The sequence below is a fragment of the Saimiri boliviensis genome, chromosome 7 (genome assembly GCF_048565385.1).
Source record: "Saimiri boliviensis isolate mSaiBol1 chromosome 7, mSaiBol1.pri, whole genome shotgun sequence".
NCBI classification, from domain to species: Eukaryota; Metazoa; Chordata; class Mammalia; order Primates; family Cebidae; genus Saimiri; species Saimiri boliviensis.
The window spans coordinates 83,560,775-83,576,890 of NC_133455.1; the positions used below are offsets into that span (position 1 = coordinate 83,560,775).

The window sequence follows — 16,116 nt, forward strand, 5'->3', positions numbered from 1 at the left end:
ACATCCTTCCTTACGCTACGGTGAAGTAGGGGATGGAAGAAACATCCCCAGTAGTATTACCAACAAATGGCGGCTGCTAATAAACAGGCTTTGGTGGTCAAGCTTCCTGCATAGAAAAGAATGGGGAGCCCAACTGGTCGGCAGGCGAACACGCTCCTAAAGGCCGGAGTTCTCAGAGCAGAACAATGAATAACGTTCCAGTTTCTTCATGGGCGAAAGGAAGTGATCCGCAACAGACCGGCCTCGCCCTCCAGCAGGAAAGGGAAGACTCAAACAAGAAGCGCACACCCTTGACCCTTCAGAGCTGTAACAGGAGTTATCCCAGAGCCCGGTCCGACTCTCCGGTGTCTGATTCCCACATGCCCGACTCTCGTATCTCGGACTCCAAAGCACCCCGGCCTCGAGCCAGCTAAGTACCTCTTTCCGCCGCTCTGGAGTAAAATCTTCCCGCCACCTAGCTGAGAGCATCCACCCTTCCGGGTCGCTCAGTTCAGCCAATCGCAAATAACAACCTTCTCTAATTGGTCAAGGGGTGTGGTCACCATGAGCGTCAGGGAACAAGGTTACGAATTATTGGTTGAGATTGGAAGCAGGTTTAGCCAATAGGACGCGGTCTTAAAGCGGCGGTGAGGGTGGCTGCGTGTTTCCGGAAGACGTGGCGGCTCTCGCCTGTGCTCTTTCCCGGCTTCATTTCTCCCGACTCAGCTTCCCACCCTGGGCTTTCCGAGGTTGTGTCGCCGCGGTCCTCACCACTACAACCATGATCTCCTTAACGGACACGCAGAGTAAGCACCTGCCCCGGGGCCCCCGCCTTGAGCCGCGCACACCCATCGCTAGGCTGGGTCTCGCCCCTCGGCTGGGGTCAATGAATGAAGCTCCGGGTTGGGGCGGCGGCCTGCCAGACCGAGCTAGGGCTTCTGGGACCCGAAGGGGCTGTCTTCGGGATGCCGGGGCTAGACTTGCAGTGGCGGACCTGACCTGGGAAAAGAGTCTGTGGGGCAGGGTGGGACGCCCTAGCTGAGGAGGGGAGCTTTAGCCGAGAGTCTGTCTCATTCCAGGGTCGCGCTGATGCCCTCATCCCCAGTGAGAAAGGCGCTTTGTTCTGGGGGCTCGCCACAAGAGAAAGTTTGCGTGGTGCCCGCGGCCCATTCTCGGGATCGTTTATGCCCATGACACACTTCGGGTCCTCTGCAAGTCCCCTAGCTGGCTGTTTATTTGGGAGGCGGTATTTTAAGTGTCGCCTACAGTAGGCTCTTTTTAAAATATGCTTACACTTCAATGTGGTATTTTGAATATTGGCTTTTTGCCAGTACTGTAAGCAACCTTTTAGAAATCTCTTGAAACACTCTCATTTTTCTACCCGCTAAAGTTTCAAGCAGTAGAGAAAAGGCACTTTGTGTTGCATTAAAGGATATCTTTCGTTAGTATTGTATATTGTGTTTTGTGGCTTGTGTCATTATTTTAGCATCACACCTTCTCTGCCTCAGTTCTCCAGGCCTGTCTCATCTCTAAAGCTAGTACTGATAATTGCTTTCTTTTTCTTTCGTTGCATTTCCACTTTCCTACTGCTTTTTGTTAATATTAATGATTTTGTATTTATGTCTGCCCAAGCTCTGTGTCTCATCTTTTGATGGTCATATGCATCTGTTTTTGTCTCAGCTTGCTTTATCTGCCACGCCTTTCATTTTATTCCAGTTAACCCAGATTTTCAAGATTTTATGACTTAAACAGTATGTTGAAGTGAAAAATAGAACTTTATTTAAAATGCCCTTAGTCTTCATGTATAGATTTAAGTCATGGCAGACCAACTTGACAGAGCTTCTAAGGCCTCCTACATACACTGCCACCCCAGTCAAGCTATCTTCCCTCCTGAGGTTGGACTGGGCCTGCGCCTTGGGGCCACCTGCCCCAAGGTTGCTGTCCACTTTGGTCCATTGGCCTGGCCTGTTCTGATTAAAGAAAATAAAAGTGTAGCTTTGAGGGGGTGGGAATCTAGTGTAATAATAATTACTAGCATTTATGTAAAGGTATTTTCTTTCCGTTTACCATGTGCTTTCATATAAATCATTATGCACAGTTCTTATAAGAGCCCTGTAAGACAAAGAGAAGCATGCCCTTTCATAAGTTAAATGAGGCACAAAAGAAATTCAGTGCATGGTCATAAAAAAAGTGACAGAAACAAGACTTGATCCCAGGTCTGCTGACTCAGAAACCTTTTTCACTGTACCCCACTATCATCTAAGAAGACTTGATATAAACTTTAGATACATCAAGTTTATAATTTCTATGCACAATTCCTGTGCATAGAAATCATCTTATTGAAGACTTAATATAGTGATGAGCACCTGCTTTACATCATTCCAAAAACAAGAGGGTGGGGTTGGACTATGGGCATTCTCTCTGAGTTTTCTCCTCACTTCATTAAATTTTGTGAGGGCAATGAAATTTTACTCTTTGCTGTTCACGTGTCACATGTTTTAGGTGAAACAGTGGATGGAAGCATAAAATGATTAGTGAAGCAAATGCATTTTGGATTTCAAATTGTGTTTGTGTGTGAATGTGTTTTAACTGCAGGGATTGGCCATCATTCAAGTGATTTGCCAGGATTATTCTGGGATTTTGATTTTTAGAGAGAGTGACCCAGCACTGATCAGAGTAGAATAAATGGAAATTCATGATTGGTTTAAAGGATTCTATAATACGACTTTCCTCACCACCATCCCCCCACACCCCCCTAGGAAGACAAGACTTTTTCAGAGGGATGGAGGAGGCGCAGTTCCATGCTGCCTCTAAATCTTCATTTCATCACAGTGTCTAAAGTTCTAGTGTGATAATTGTGTTCTCCAGTACAGTTAATGTTCAATTGAATTCTTTCTTGACTTCTGTTTTTCAAAGGGCATAGTAAGAAAGACAGTGCTGCCTTTAAAAAATGCAAATATCAAAATGCTAACAGTGTCTGCCATTAGATTATGCATGTCATTCCTCATAAAATTTCTTCAGTATGCTCCTTATGTTAGACAAATTCATTGTATTAGATTGCTTTTATCATTTTTTTAGAACTTTTGGGCAGTTTTTTAAACATGTGGGAGGAGTAAAGGAAGATAATAAGTTTATTTTACTGGATACTATGCTAATGGGAAGAAGGCAGCTCTATGCCAGGCTTTTGATAGCCAGAGGGCTTATGAATGCATAAGGATGGGGAAGAAGGGGAACCTGGAGGTGAGAAAAAGGCAGAGTGTGGCCAATTTGAGACTTTTCACTGGTATGGATCAGGAGCCACTTGGCAATGTCATTGCCAGTGCCAGTTCGGGCAGAGATGTTATGGGCAGTGTCTCCTGCTGGACTGTACTGGATAAAGTGGTGGGAATATTGTGGTTCCCAGGTGGTAGTTGTAAGACCCATTGTCAGTGGAGTGAGAAAACTGGTTAAATGCTGACTCCACAGACTGTTGTACCTGATTCCGTATCACTAGCACCTACACACATATTTTTGCTGCTTCTGTGATCAAGAACAAATTACTTAATACCTCTAGGTCCATGGTTGCACATATGAGCCATAGGGCCAGTGCTACTTTTTACCTCACAATTTTGTTAAATAAATTATAAAAATTGTGTATAAACACTTCATTACGTGGTAAACCATACTCAGACATTGCCCTTTTTCACTGCGGTTGATTTTTAATAGTTCCACTTGGCTGTGTTAGATAACAAGCTAATATCAAACTTGAATCCGCTAAAAGACACATTCCCCCAGAAGTTCAATATACTCCAGTGTCCTTGAGTTTAGTAACCAAATGTGTTTAACCTAAAAAATAAAAATTCTATGGGAAGAAGTATGACATTAATGGCTAAGCACATTGGCTTTGAATTCAAAAGACCTTGGTTCAAATGCTTAACCAGAAGAATGGCTTTGGGCAACTTAAGTCAACTCTCTAAACTTCAATTTCCTCCATCTTTAAAATGATGTAATTATGCCTGTATTCTAGTAGTATTAGAAATATTAGTTATATAAGGTATGTGATGTACTTCATGAGACCAAATTTGTGGTAAATTCTCAGTACATAGTAGGTGTCTTTCCATATACTTTCCTTTCTAAAAACATCTCAAAATTTGTATGTAATCATCAAGGTTATTTGTGAGAAGATAGAAATGAGTCATATTCAACTAACAAAGCTGCCAATGTTTAATCCTAATTACTAAATAGTTATTTAATATAATTTTACTTGCTCTTTTGTCCATATTTTCCTCTGTGAAATTATGTCTGCTATCCAAACAATTAATTTGGTAAATTCTCTTAAGGCATTTAATCATAAAAGTATCAGACTCAAATTTTCATAGGAATGTGTGTTGAATATGCGTAACTGGTATATTTATAGACCAGATACCTGAATTATTTTAGACTAATTTTGGGAACAAAGGTGGCCAGAATGGAAGACACTAGTTATCAGGAAATTGAGCAGGTGAGGAATGTAGAAAAAGCTAAAGTTGATACAAGTTTTCAACTTATCAGAACATTTTATATGACAAGATTTTTTTTAAGTAGCTGTGACATAGATTTTAGCTTTCTGGATTTGAGGCAAGAATGTTAAGCAATAGATCAGAAGTCAATGATAGTGTATTTTAAATTGTGCTTCCAAAAATACAGTGGCTTCTACTCTGACTCATCTGTATGCAGGTACTGCTTCTAGCTAAACTGTGGATTGGTGGCTGTTTTCTAAAATCAAAACTTAAATGATCAAGGAGGTGACTTAGTGAATTGTGCTTTATAACATTAATAGAAGAGTACATCTGTCACCTTAGAAGTTAAGACTTTTCATACTAAAAAGATAAGACTAGAGAATGCACAATCAATAAAAGTATTAACTTTATATGCAAGATAAACATAGACTTTAAAGCTTACACCTTGTCTACCACTGTATATTCAGTACCTGGAACAGTTCCTTGCATCTGGCAGTTGATCAACGATTCTTTGTTTTTGAATGAAACACTAACAACCTAGAATATTAATATGAGGTAAAACAGTATTCTTTGAAACTTTGGAGAGTTGATTTTCGGACTCTAGACTAAATATGTAAGTGGATTTATAGTTTAGGTAAATTTGTAGATGAAAAGGCCATAATAATCAAGAAATTAAAAGTGATGCCTGACCTGAAAATTTGATTTTGAGAAGACTGCTACCGTGATTTTCAAAATATTTCTTGCTGCTATTGTGACAGGCAGTGTATAATTGAATGAAAGATATTGTGCTGGCCTACCATAACCTTTCTAATGGAATAAAGAAAGAATTAATTTTAAGAAGAGTGAAAAAGAACTACAGATATTGTGCATATAAATAATAATTATAGAATGTGAAAGGAGATAAGTAATTAAAGGAAACCTATACATTTCTGTCTGATACAAGAGAGCTTCTTAGGAGGAAAAAAACAAATATATATATATATAAAACCAAAGGTTTAGAATCCTGATTTATCTTTTTTATTATAGCTATGTCTGAGAAATACTGTCTCCCACATAAGGATTAGAAATTTTCATTCATGTTTTAAATTTTGAAATAATTTGCTGATAATTAATTTGTTATAGATCTAAACAAATGTCATTATGAAGTTAACATGCAGTGTTCAGTACCTGTTTTCTTATATCAATGAAAGGAAAACTGGAACATTTTCTTACTTAGTTTATAGGGATGTTAATGTGACTTTAATTTTTCTCTGCCCTTAACCATATAACTTATATTGCAGAAATTGGAATGGGATTAACAGGATTTGGAGTGTTTTTCCTGTTCTTTGGAATGATTCTCTTTTTTGACAAAGCACTACTGGCTATTGGAAATGTGAGTTTTTAAATATATATTTTAAGTAAATTTATAAGGAAAATTTTACCTACAAATGAATTAATAGCTGCTATTAAATTTGGGGAAAATAATTCACTATTACTTATAAGTAATTCCTGTTACATTCTCTATTTCCATCAGGAATGAAACCTGTCAGCTTTCTGTTTAAATAAAAGGTAAACACTTAATGAGGTTTTCTAATTCCATAACTACTCTGTTAAGTGTTTGTCATGAGATTTACAATAGATTAAATGAAGGCTGCCTCTAAATAGGAGTTCAAAATAGATGACTTGATAGTCCCGTGTCTTGGTAAATTGGCTAAAGTATTTTTACTTTAAAAATCCAAGACTTCGAATTTGATTCAGCTGCGTAAGATACAGATTTTTTTAACTTTTTTAAAAAACTGTATCTCTTTGTTAATGGTTGTTTATTTGGAATGTGTACTATGCTATTCATGTGTGGAGGTTATGTTCCAGAAATAAATAATAACCCTTTTAAGGCAGTGAAGTCACTATGTGTATATATATATTTGGGCTTTTAATTGGAAATGATAAAGGATAGCAAAATTGTTCAAAATTGATGTCTTCATAAATGATAATAGCACGGGTATCCTAGAATATGAAGTTTAACCATTAGGCTTAATATATATTTGTGTGAAATATTTTTCACTATAGAAAGTTAATGGGGAGGGCAAGTATTTGGAAAGCAAACCTGGGGAAAGCAAGCTCTTAAATACATCACCATTTTTTGTCCACAGTCAGAATACATTCAAAATATTCGAAATATTTGAAAACGCTTGGTTGTATTTTTATTTCAGCTGCCACCAGGTATTCTAGAATTTATAAAACTAGAATCTTCTTGGCTTTATGTTGTTTCTTCTACTATCATCTTAGCCATGTCAATATTTCTCCCATCCATAGAAACTCCTGTAGCCTATGATGAATGTTTCAGAACCAAGAGGAATACCCTGGGGTGACATATATTATGGGCAGCTTTCCTCTTTATGCCTTGCCAACTCATCTGCTTGACTAAGCCTTCCTCATCCAGCTAAAACTAGGAAAACTACTGCAAACACAGATGCCCCTTGGTAACGTCTAATCTTTCTTTGTTTCTCTTTTTCTCCATTTAATCAAGATAGAAGAGGAATGAGACAAGTGGAACAAAACTACAGCTTTAACATGCATAACCCACTCCTTGGTTCTGCTTTTTGGTTGTACATGACAGTTCTGTCTGGCCAGTTGCCCACATTAAAAGCCAAACAAATGTGCTGCTGCTTTTATATTTAGCTTTGGCTTTCCTTTTCAAATTTATGCAGTGTGTTTAACTACCTTTTCTGTGTTGTATTTTCTTTCTCTTTTAGGTTTTATTTGTGGCCGGCTTGGCTTTTGTAATTGGTTTAGAAAGAACATTTAGATTCTTCTTCCAAAAACATAAAATGAAAGCTACAGGATTTTTTCTGGGTGGAGTATTTGTAGTCCTTATTGGTTGGCCTTTGATAGGCATGATCTTCGAAATCTATGGATTTTTTCTCTTGTTCAGGTAAGGCATATTATTGTCTCTTTTCAGTAAACCAGTATGTCAGAAAATTATTACAAAAACCCAGATATTTGCATCAGTTGGAGTAAGGTGATGATCATTTCCTTAAAAAGAATTTTATTGAAGTTGAATCTTTTATTATAGTTTTAGATCAAGCAACTATAAAAATGTTTATCAAATGTAAATGATTGCCTAAGTAATTGTATAAATTATCTTGTGTTGTCAGCACAATGAAGTTTACTTTATTGGCATTTTAAGGCACCATCTTTATGCTTGATATTTTTTATCAACTAAATAGTGGTAAGTAGTTAGATAGATCCAGCATTTTAGTGTGTAGAATCTTATTCTTAGTAATTACTACCACTTGATGCCAATTTATTTAGCACATGTACATATTAGAAGATTGTTTACCAAATCTCCACTATAGGAGATTTTGATCTGTTAATATTTTGTAAATGCCAATTAGCAGGTAAACAATAGTGTATATATACGTATGTGTATGAAAATACCTTTGGCCAGGTTCAGTGGCTCATGCCTGTAATCCCAGCACTTTGGGGGAGCCAAGGCATTTGGATCACTTGAGATCAGGAGTTTAAGACTAGCCTGGCCAACACAGCAAAACCCCATCTTTACCAAAAATACAAAAATTAGCCGGCCGTGGTGGCAGGCACCTGTAATCTCGGGTACTCAGAGGCGGAGGCAGGAGAATCGCTTGAACCTGGGGGGCGGAAGTTACAGTGAGCCAAAATTGCACCATTGCACTCCAGCCTGGGCAACAGATCAAGACGCCATCTCAGAAAGGGAAAATACCTTTAAGTAGGGTTGATCTTAATTATTTATTTCAGAAATGCATATCCTTTGTCTTCTATCTGCCAGGACTGTATTACCCTCAGGAGACATACAAATAAATTAAGTACCAAATCTGCTTTAGAAAATCTCTCATTTCTATTATGGAAAGTAGACTCTAAAAATACCAGTAGGATAAAGTTATATTGCCATTATAAATGTATATGCCAAATATTGTAGGAACATGATTAAAGAATTAGTAAATTCAAGGAGAAACTGGGGTTTGAAGAATGGGTAAGAATTCATCCTATAAATGAAAAGTAAACGACAATTAACTGGACAGAAGGAACGGACAGGGCCCTGAAAATACACAGCTTGTTCTGAAAAGAGTGAATGCTTCTGCAGAGCAGGAGCATGTGAGCAATTGAAGGAAATGGTTGATAATAAAACTGAAAATGAAGTCTGGAGCCAAGTTGCAAACTTTCTTTGATGACTTGTTAAGAAAAGTATCTTATCCTGTAACCAAATTTGGGCTGGGGGAGTAGTGTTTGAAGAAGTTCAAGGGCGTGGGGCACAGAGATTTTTAAGCCAGAAGTGATAAAACCAGGTAGGGGTTTTAGGAAGATTGTTCTGATATCAGGATAAAGTACGTATTAAAGAGAAAAACTGAAGTCAAAGGAGCCAGTCAAGAGGCTCTTAATACAGTACAGAGTATAGAATGATAAGACTGGAATCTTGAAGTACTCTTGACATTTTAGGGTGGGTAGAGAAAAAGAAAACACTGGAAGGGACTAGGAAAAGAGCTGGGAGAAGAACTAGGAATAAAGCTCATAGTGGCTAAGAGAGAAGAGAGTAAAAAAAGAAGTTTGTTTTGGCAGGTGTATCTTGCAGCAGAAAACTTAAGCTCCTTAAGAACTAAGAAAACCATTGGCTTTCTTAGTTATGTAGGAGGAATTTTAGTAATGAAGTTAAAAGCCAAAGCTGATCTTTGAGATGAATAAAATTAGAAAGTCCTAGTATCATTGATAAGCTTGGAAGACTACATTGGTTTTGTGGTTTAAAGAGCTTTGTGATATAAATACTAGTTTCTGTTATTGGGTTTTGTTATGATCTGAGATATTCTGAGCTGGAGATTTAGTTCCAAGGGTCTCTGGCATTGTTTTTCTAGATATTTATAATCCTAAATAATAGCATTTGAAATCACACATTTTTATATTTTAAAACAATACTTAAAATAAATGATCTTTTGAATTCAGTACTACTAGAAAATAATTTTCTTTATGCACATATACCATCAACATACTTTTCTAATTTTAAAAATTCTACTTTCTGTTTAATTCTTTATTTTGACTTCTACAGATTCATAACAGAATCTTATTGCTTAATTTCTGAATTCTATTCATTGTAGTATTTTCATTCCTAACTCTGGAGAAAACAGTTTTTCCTGTACTCATCTTACCACAATCAACATAGAAGACTGCTGTGACCAAATGTATGGGGAGTTTTCCACATACAGCAATCAAACAATTAGTTGTCTGCAACAGACAACAGCTGGGCATCCTCCCAATTTAATTCTGAAACTGTCTACATGGAGATAGCTCCATCGCACAGGTTGAGGGCTCAGTTCTGCAGCTGTCCTCTACTTCCAGTGATGCCAGCCACAAGCCCCAGGTTGTTTTACCCATGCTTCTGACTGATCAGCTCTAAATTGAGGTTCCCACGATCCCCTCTTTGAGCTGATTAATGTACTAGAGAGGCTCACAGAACTCAGAAACACTGACGTTTACTAGTTTATTATAAAGGATATTACAAAGGATACAGATAAAGAGATGCATAGGGCAAGAAAAGGGGGAAGGGTCACAGATACTCCAAACTCTCCCCAACCTGCCACCCTCTGAGAACCTCCTTGTGTTTAGCTATCCAGCAACTCCCTGAACCCTGTCCTTTTGGGTTTTGATGGAGGCTTCATGACTAGGCATGATTGATTAAATCATCAGCCATTGGTGGTCAGCTTCACCTTCAGCCCCTCTTCCCTTTGTGGAGGTTAGGAGGTAGGGCTCAAATTTCCAGCCCTCTAATCTTGCCTTGGTCTTTCTGATGACCAGCCCCCATCCTGAAGCTACCTAGGTGCTGCCAACCATTGATAACTCATTAGTATACAAAAAGACATCACCTTGTAGAGACTCTGAGTATTTTAGGAGTTGTAAGCCAGGAAATGAGGTCAAAGACCAAATACATAGTTCACAATATCACAGTACATATTTTTAAGACCCAGAAAAAGTTTACTTTCTTTGCATTTTTAAAATAAACTATTTCATTCTCTTCCTATATTGAGGTAGCTTAACTGATCTGCTATTAATTTTAAACTGGTTAGAAGCTGTATAACTTCTGTAGACTTGTATTTCGAAAGATGAGACATACTGTGAAGATCAGTACCTAGCATGTAGTCTTTTAGTGTTAACTAAATGTTTTGACCCTTAGTATTTATTTTGTAAATGATAGTTACTATTATTTTCATGGTTCTACACATATGGTCTCAACAGCCACTTTCTTTTGATCAGTTTCACCCCACACAGCTCATAGTTAGAAAATTTTTCAGCAGTTCAGCTAACTCATAATTTGAGCATACAACATAGCTAGGCCTCATTATGCACTTCTCACATTTTTACCAACGATCACAAAATTTTTCATTAAGTTTGTAGTTATTTCTAAGTTTGAAGTCCCTAAATTATTCAGAATTTTAATAGGATACTCTTTTTTTCCTTGGTTAGCAATTGATTTTGAAAACAGAAAATGTGTAACTATTAAGACTTTTTTTTCTCTCTCCCAGGGGCTTCTTTCCTGTTGTTGTTGGCTTTATTAGAAGAGTGCCAGTCCTTGGATCCCTCCTAAATTTACCTGGAATTAGATCAGTAAGTAATGTATTTAGCAATATATTTTTAAGCCAACAAAATACATATTTGATGCTTTTTAATTTGAGTAATTGATGCATGGTTAATTGATGACTTTTTATAAATAGTGACATCATGTAGATCATGAGTACCATGAAGACCAAAAAATAATTATTGCTAAACTTACAAAATGTGAAATTTGGTTTACCATATACATTTCTATATTCATATTCTCTACTTTTTAATGTCACTCAGATTTGATATGCTACGATACCTTTCTCGTTGAGAGTTCAGGACATTTTTTATTTAACTTTTATATAATCTCTAATTTTAGAAGCAATAATGTAAAAAGGAAACCATTATTTCCTGCGGTATTTTCTTTCTCAGTCTATATCACCAAGTAGACTAGATTAAGACGTTAAATAAGACTGGGTGAGGGGGCTCACACCCTGCACTTTGGGAGGCTGAGGCGGGTGGATTGCTTAAGGCTCGGAGTTTGAGAGCAGCCTGGGCAACACAATGAAACTCCATCTCTACCCCAGAAAATACAAAATTTAGCTGAGTGTGGTGGTATGTGCCTGTAGTCCCAGCTTCTCGAGAGACTGATGCAGGAGGATTGGCGTGGGCCTAGGAGGTCAAAGCTGCAGTGAGCCATGATTGTGCCACTGCACTTCAGCCTGGGTGGTGACAGAGTAAGACCCTGCTCAAAAAAAAAAAAAAAAAAAAAAAAAGTTAACTAAAGCACTATTACACTGGGTGTCAGATGGTGTCAGTTCTCAGCTCTGCCCACAGTTTGAACAAGCTTCTCAAATTTGTTTTCCAGTGTGTGCCTTAGTTTCCATCTTCATAAAATAGAGTGTCAAATCAGACAATAATGGTTAAAGAGAACATTTTCAAAATTAACAAATGAGTTTCTTTTATTCAGTATTCATTCAACAAATGTTTTGTACTAACTGCTAGCTTGAGGTTCTAACATCTCTTGGTGGAAGCTCAGAAGGGCATTCAGAATTCGACTTATTTTTTGCCACCTTAGGGAAAGCTTTCCTGATTCCCTGTGACTGGCTCGGGGTGTGCTTCTATAACATTCCTGTGCACAACTCTCTCATAGCATTTATTTCTGTTTTTTTCTTTGTTTTTTTATTTTGTTTTTTCTTAGATGCAAGGTCTCACTGTATGGTTCAGACTGATCTCAAACTCTTGGGCTCAAGCAATCCTCCCACCTCAGCCTCCCAAAGTGCTCAGATTACAGGTGTGAGCCACCGTGCCCAGCCTTACCTCTGTTTTAATTTTCAAGAAAAAGGCTTCAGGTCATGCATGGTGGCTCACTCCTGTAATCCCAGCACTTTGGGAGACCAAGGTGGAAGAACTGCTTAAACCAGGAGATCAAGGCTGCCATAAACTATGATCACACCACTGCATTCTAGCCTGGGCAATAGAGCAAAACCTTGTCTCAAAAAAGAGAAGGGAGAAAGTGAGGTGCTTCCGTGTAAAACTACAGTCCTTGAGGGCAGAGGCAGGTTGTATTTGAGTCATTGTACTATCCGTAGTGACCAGCATAATATCTGGCATATAATGAAAACTCAAAATATTTTTTGCTAAGCAAATGAGTGAAGGATGGCATTTTTTTAACCTCAGGGCACTTGTTGAATTTCAGGACAACACCAGATGACTGTCCCTTAGCCTACCTCCTAAGTTTCAAAACTAAACAAAAACCCTTAAATTCTAAAAGAATCTGGGTAATCTAGAATTCAGCTGAGTTGGCTACAATCCTTCTGGCTCTAGGTCAGACCCATATCAGAAGTATTCATGTCCTTCTTTGGACTGGTTTTATAGGTCCAACTCTGTCCTAAATAACTAGGATAAACTAGCTTTAAAGGAAAATTTAAAAGACCACAATTTCCAGTTAGGTCCAGGGAAGTTAATCAACTTTCTAAAGTTGTTCACAGATTTTTGTAGATATTTCTAAAGATGAAGTTCATAGCATTTATTAAATTCTCAAAGAGCTAAAGGATGGCTTACCTGTGGAAGAGTAAGTACCACTATAAGCCCAGTCCCATTTCCATCCCCAGGGTAATTTTAGGGTCATAACCTTACAGCCAAAACAATCTAAATATTTCAGGTTACCTTTGGAGAGAGAATGTTGTGCTTTCTCTCCACTTAAATTTACCTTAAAATTCTAGTAAATCCATGAATTCTTTGAGAGCAAAACTTTTAGTTTCAGTTGCCAGTCACCTGTTTGTGGTAGTATCACAGAATGTTCAACAGAGGCTTTTAGGGGTATACTCTGATTTCATTTGCATTAATCTGCAAACTCATATAGTAGTTAATGTTATTTATACCTAGAATGGCTTTTGAATGTACTGAAACTTCTAGTTATAGAGTTGTAACCATTATTTGTGCCCTTAATTTAAGAATTCTCAAGAATTTGCATAAATGGACACCCAATACAATAGAATATGTTTCTTATCATTATTCATCATGATAAGTGCTTATGTAAAAAATGTGACTTGTGAAATCAAATAAATGAACAGATCATTGTTAGAATTTGATAGCATAACCACTTGGGTTATATAACTTTTAATGTGTCTGCTAATTATATACAATTTCAGCCTTTACATCACCATCTGGAATGTTTAAAAAAAAAAAAAAAAAGCCCAGCTGCTTTATGTTTGGGGTGGAGTAACCAAAGTAAATAACCACTTACAATAATGTGTGTTAAAATTTATATTCCATAATTATAAATTTATGCTTACATCATTAAATCTATTTTTAATGTCATTACCACTTTCAATCTGAAGTCCAGAATACACATTTAAAGTATTTTTAGTCAATAACTGTTGTTAATTATTGAACTTAATGGAGTTAAATCTGTTTGTTCAAAGACTACATAGGCCCAGAAGAGATCCACAGTAATGGTCAGTTGAAATATCTTATTGAGTTCATTAATGCATGAATGGCTGACATTTTAGTTTTTTTGTTTTTATTTTTTATTTTTTGTTAAGCTAGCAGTGTTATCTTCATTTTATACAATTTTTTTATTCATCGTGTTGCATTTTTCATGTTGCACCCTTAAATTCATATGTATGATATGTCATGCAAAAAACTTTTAGAAAAAAAAATGTATACACGTTTATGTATCAGAAGATGGTGGTGAGTAGTACTGGATTAGTCATTGTCAGTCATACCTTAAATTTCCACAACTCTTCTTGTAAGGCTGGGTTTTTAAAAATCAACATTTTAAATGTTGATAAAATGTTCTGTAATGTTCTATAATGTTCTGGGCTTTCTTTAATTACCTGTTTTTCTTCTTACAGTTTGTAGATAAAGTTGGAGAAAGCAACAATATGGTATAACAACAAGTGAATTTGAAGACTCATTTAAAATATCGTGTTATTTATAAAGTCATTTGAAGAATATTCAGCACAAAATTAAATTACATGAAATAGCTTGTAATGATCTTTACAGAAGTTCAAAACGTATAGCCTACAAAGTACCAGCAGCAAAGAAGCAATGAAAACAGGCTTCTACTCAAGTGAACTAAGAAGTCAGCAAGCAAACTGAGAGAGGTGAAATCTATGTTACGATGCTTATGAAACTCTTGAAGGCTATTTGTATTGTTTTTCCACAGTGTGCGAAGCATAGCCATCCTTAGAGAAATGTGGTGCCTGTTTCTTTTCATTTTGAAGGCTCAGGAGCACCCATAGGCATTTGCTTTTTAGAAACGTCCACTGCAGAGGCAAAAATATTTCCAGTTCCGCTCTATCTCTGAAAGTGATGCATGAATTCGATGGAATTATGTCATTTTAATGTATTAAAACCAAGGAAAACCCTTTTTTTTTTTTTTGTATGGATTACTTTTTTTTTGTAAACATGGTTAAAATAAAACTTTTGTGGTTCTTCTGAATCTTAATATTTTGAAGCCAGGTGAAAATCTGAACTAGGTATTCTTTGTTGGAATATGCAAAGGTCATACTTTACTAACTTTTAGTTTCTAAATTATAGCTGAGTAAGTTTGGTCAGCAACCTACTCTGGAAATTCCCATATTTCTTGGGAGTCTGCCCTCCTAAGTATCTGCCTATATCATTCATTACATGTAAGTATTTAACAAAAAAGCATTCTTAACCATGAATGAAGTAGCCTGTTTCATAGCTTGTCTCACTGAATAGTCTTATTTAAGATACTAAATGATGCAAACCAAATGGATTTTTTCCATGTCATGATGTAATTTTTCTTTTTTCTTTCTTTTTTTTTTTAATTTTAGTAGTGGCTTGTTTTGTTTTTCACAAATTAAAATAACAAACTTGATAATGTTTACTTTAAGACATAAAATGTGTTAAAAGGTTAAACTTAAGTGACTATTTTAAAGGGCTATTCATTTAATCTGAGTTTTCCCTTGTTTTCAGCTTTTTCCTAGCATATAATAGTCAATAAGCATGATATGCCCTTCATAGGATCACTCATCTTGAGTTAATTGGGAAAATACCTGAGTTCACATGCTGAAGTTATTTTACTGTAATTAAACTGGCTACAGTTTCTTAAGAACATGACACTAAAAAAAAAAAAAATGGTTTTTTTCCACTGTTGCTGATTATTAGACAGTAGGAAATCACAGTTTTCTTCTTTAGTTTTACAAGATGTGGCAGCTTTAGTGGTAGATATAGGAAAACATTTCAAACGCCACAGTACTATTTGTTTTACCACTGATTGAACTGTTTACTTTTTTTTGACAGTTGCAAAGCTTTTTAATGCATAAAATTATAATTGGAATTTGTGGTATTCATTTACAAACATGTCTACAAAAATAGATTACAGCTTATTTTTAGTTAAATCTCTTGATACACAGAGAACTCCCAATCTTGCTCATCTAAATAAGGAAAGACTTGGTGTATAGTGTAATGGTTTAATCTGGAGGATTACTGACATTTTTCGTACTTGCATTTGACTTACGATATGTCTGTGAAAATGCGATAATAGTGACAAATGGAGACTCCTACCTCAATAGTTAATGGAATAATAAGAGCCTACTGTTGTGTCTAATGTTCTTCAAAAAAGGAATATCCTCATTTGGAGAGT

The 16,116-nt window shown here is 36.5% G+C and overlaps 2 protein-coding genes across 3 annotated transcripts in view; one reads left to right on the forward strand and one right to left on the reverse strand.

Annotated features, from left to right (window-relative positions):
• RECQL (RecQ like helicase) overlaps positions 1 to 499 on the reverse strand; it is a 28,613-nt gene extending 28,114 nt beyond the window's left edge. For both annotated transcript variants that reach the window (XM_010337294.3, XM_074402877.1), the window contains exon 1: positions 418 to 499. The gene's annotated coding sequence lies outside the window, so the exon portion shown is untranslated. The remainder of the gene's footprint in view (positions 1 to 417) is intronic.
• Positions 500 to 626: 127 nt separating this feature from the next.
• Positions 627 to 14,952, forward strand: GOLT1B (golgi transport 1B). The gene is made up of 5 exons (XM_003926562.4): positions 627 to 785; positions 5,738 to 5,829; positions 7,190 to 7,368; positions 10,982 to 11,063; positions 14,357 to 14,952. Exons 1-5 carry the CDS (start codon positions 761 to 763, stop codon positions 14,393 to 14,395), a joined length of 417 nt encoding a protein of 138 aa, XP_003926611.1. The 5' UTR covers positions 627 to 760; the 3' UTR covers positions 14,396 to 14,952.
• The last annotated feature ends 1,164 nt before the right edge of the window (positions 14,953 to 16,116 follow it).

Coding starts and splice junctions, on each gene's coding strand:
- GOLT1B (XM_003926562.4), top strand. CDS start 761: ATGATCTCCTTAACGGACACGCAGA. Junction 786..5,737: donor CTCCTTAACGGACACGCAGA/GTAAGCACCTGC, acceptor CTTATATTGCAG/AAATTGGAATGGGATTAACA. Junction 7,369..10,981: donor GGATTTTTTCTCTTGTTCAG/GTAAGGCATATT, acceptor TCTCTCTCCCAG/GGGCTTCTTTCCTGTTGTTG.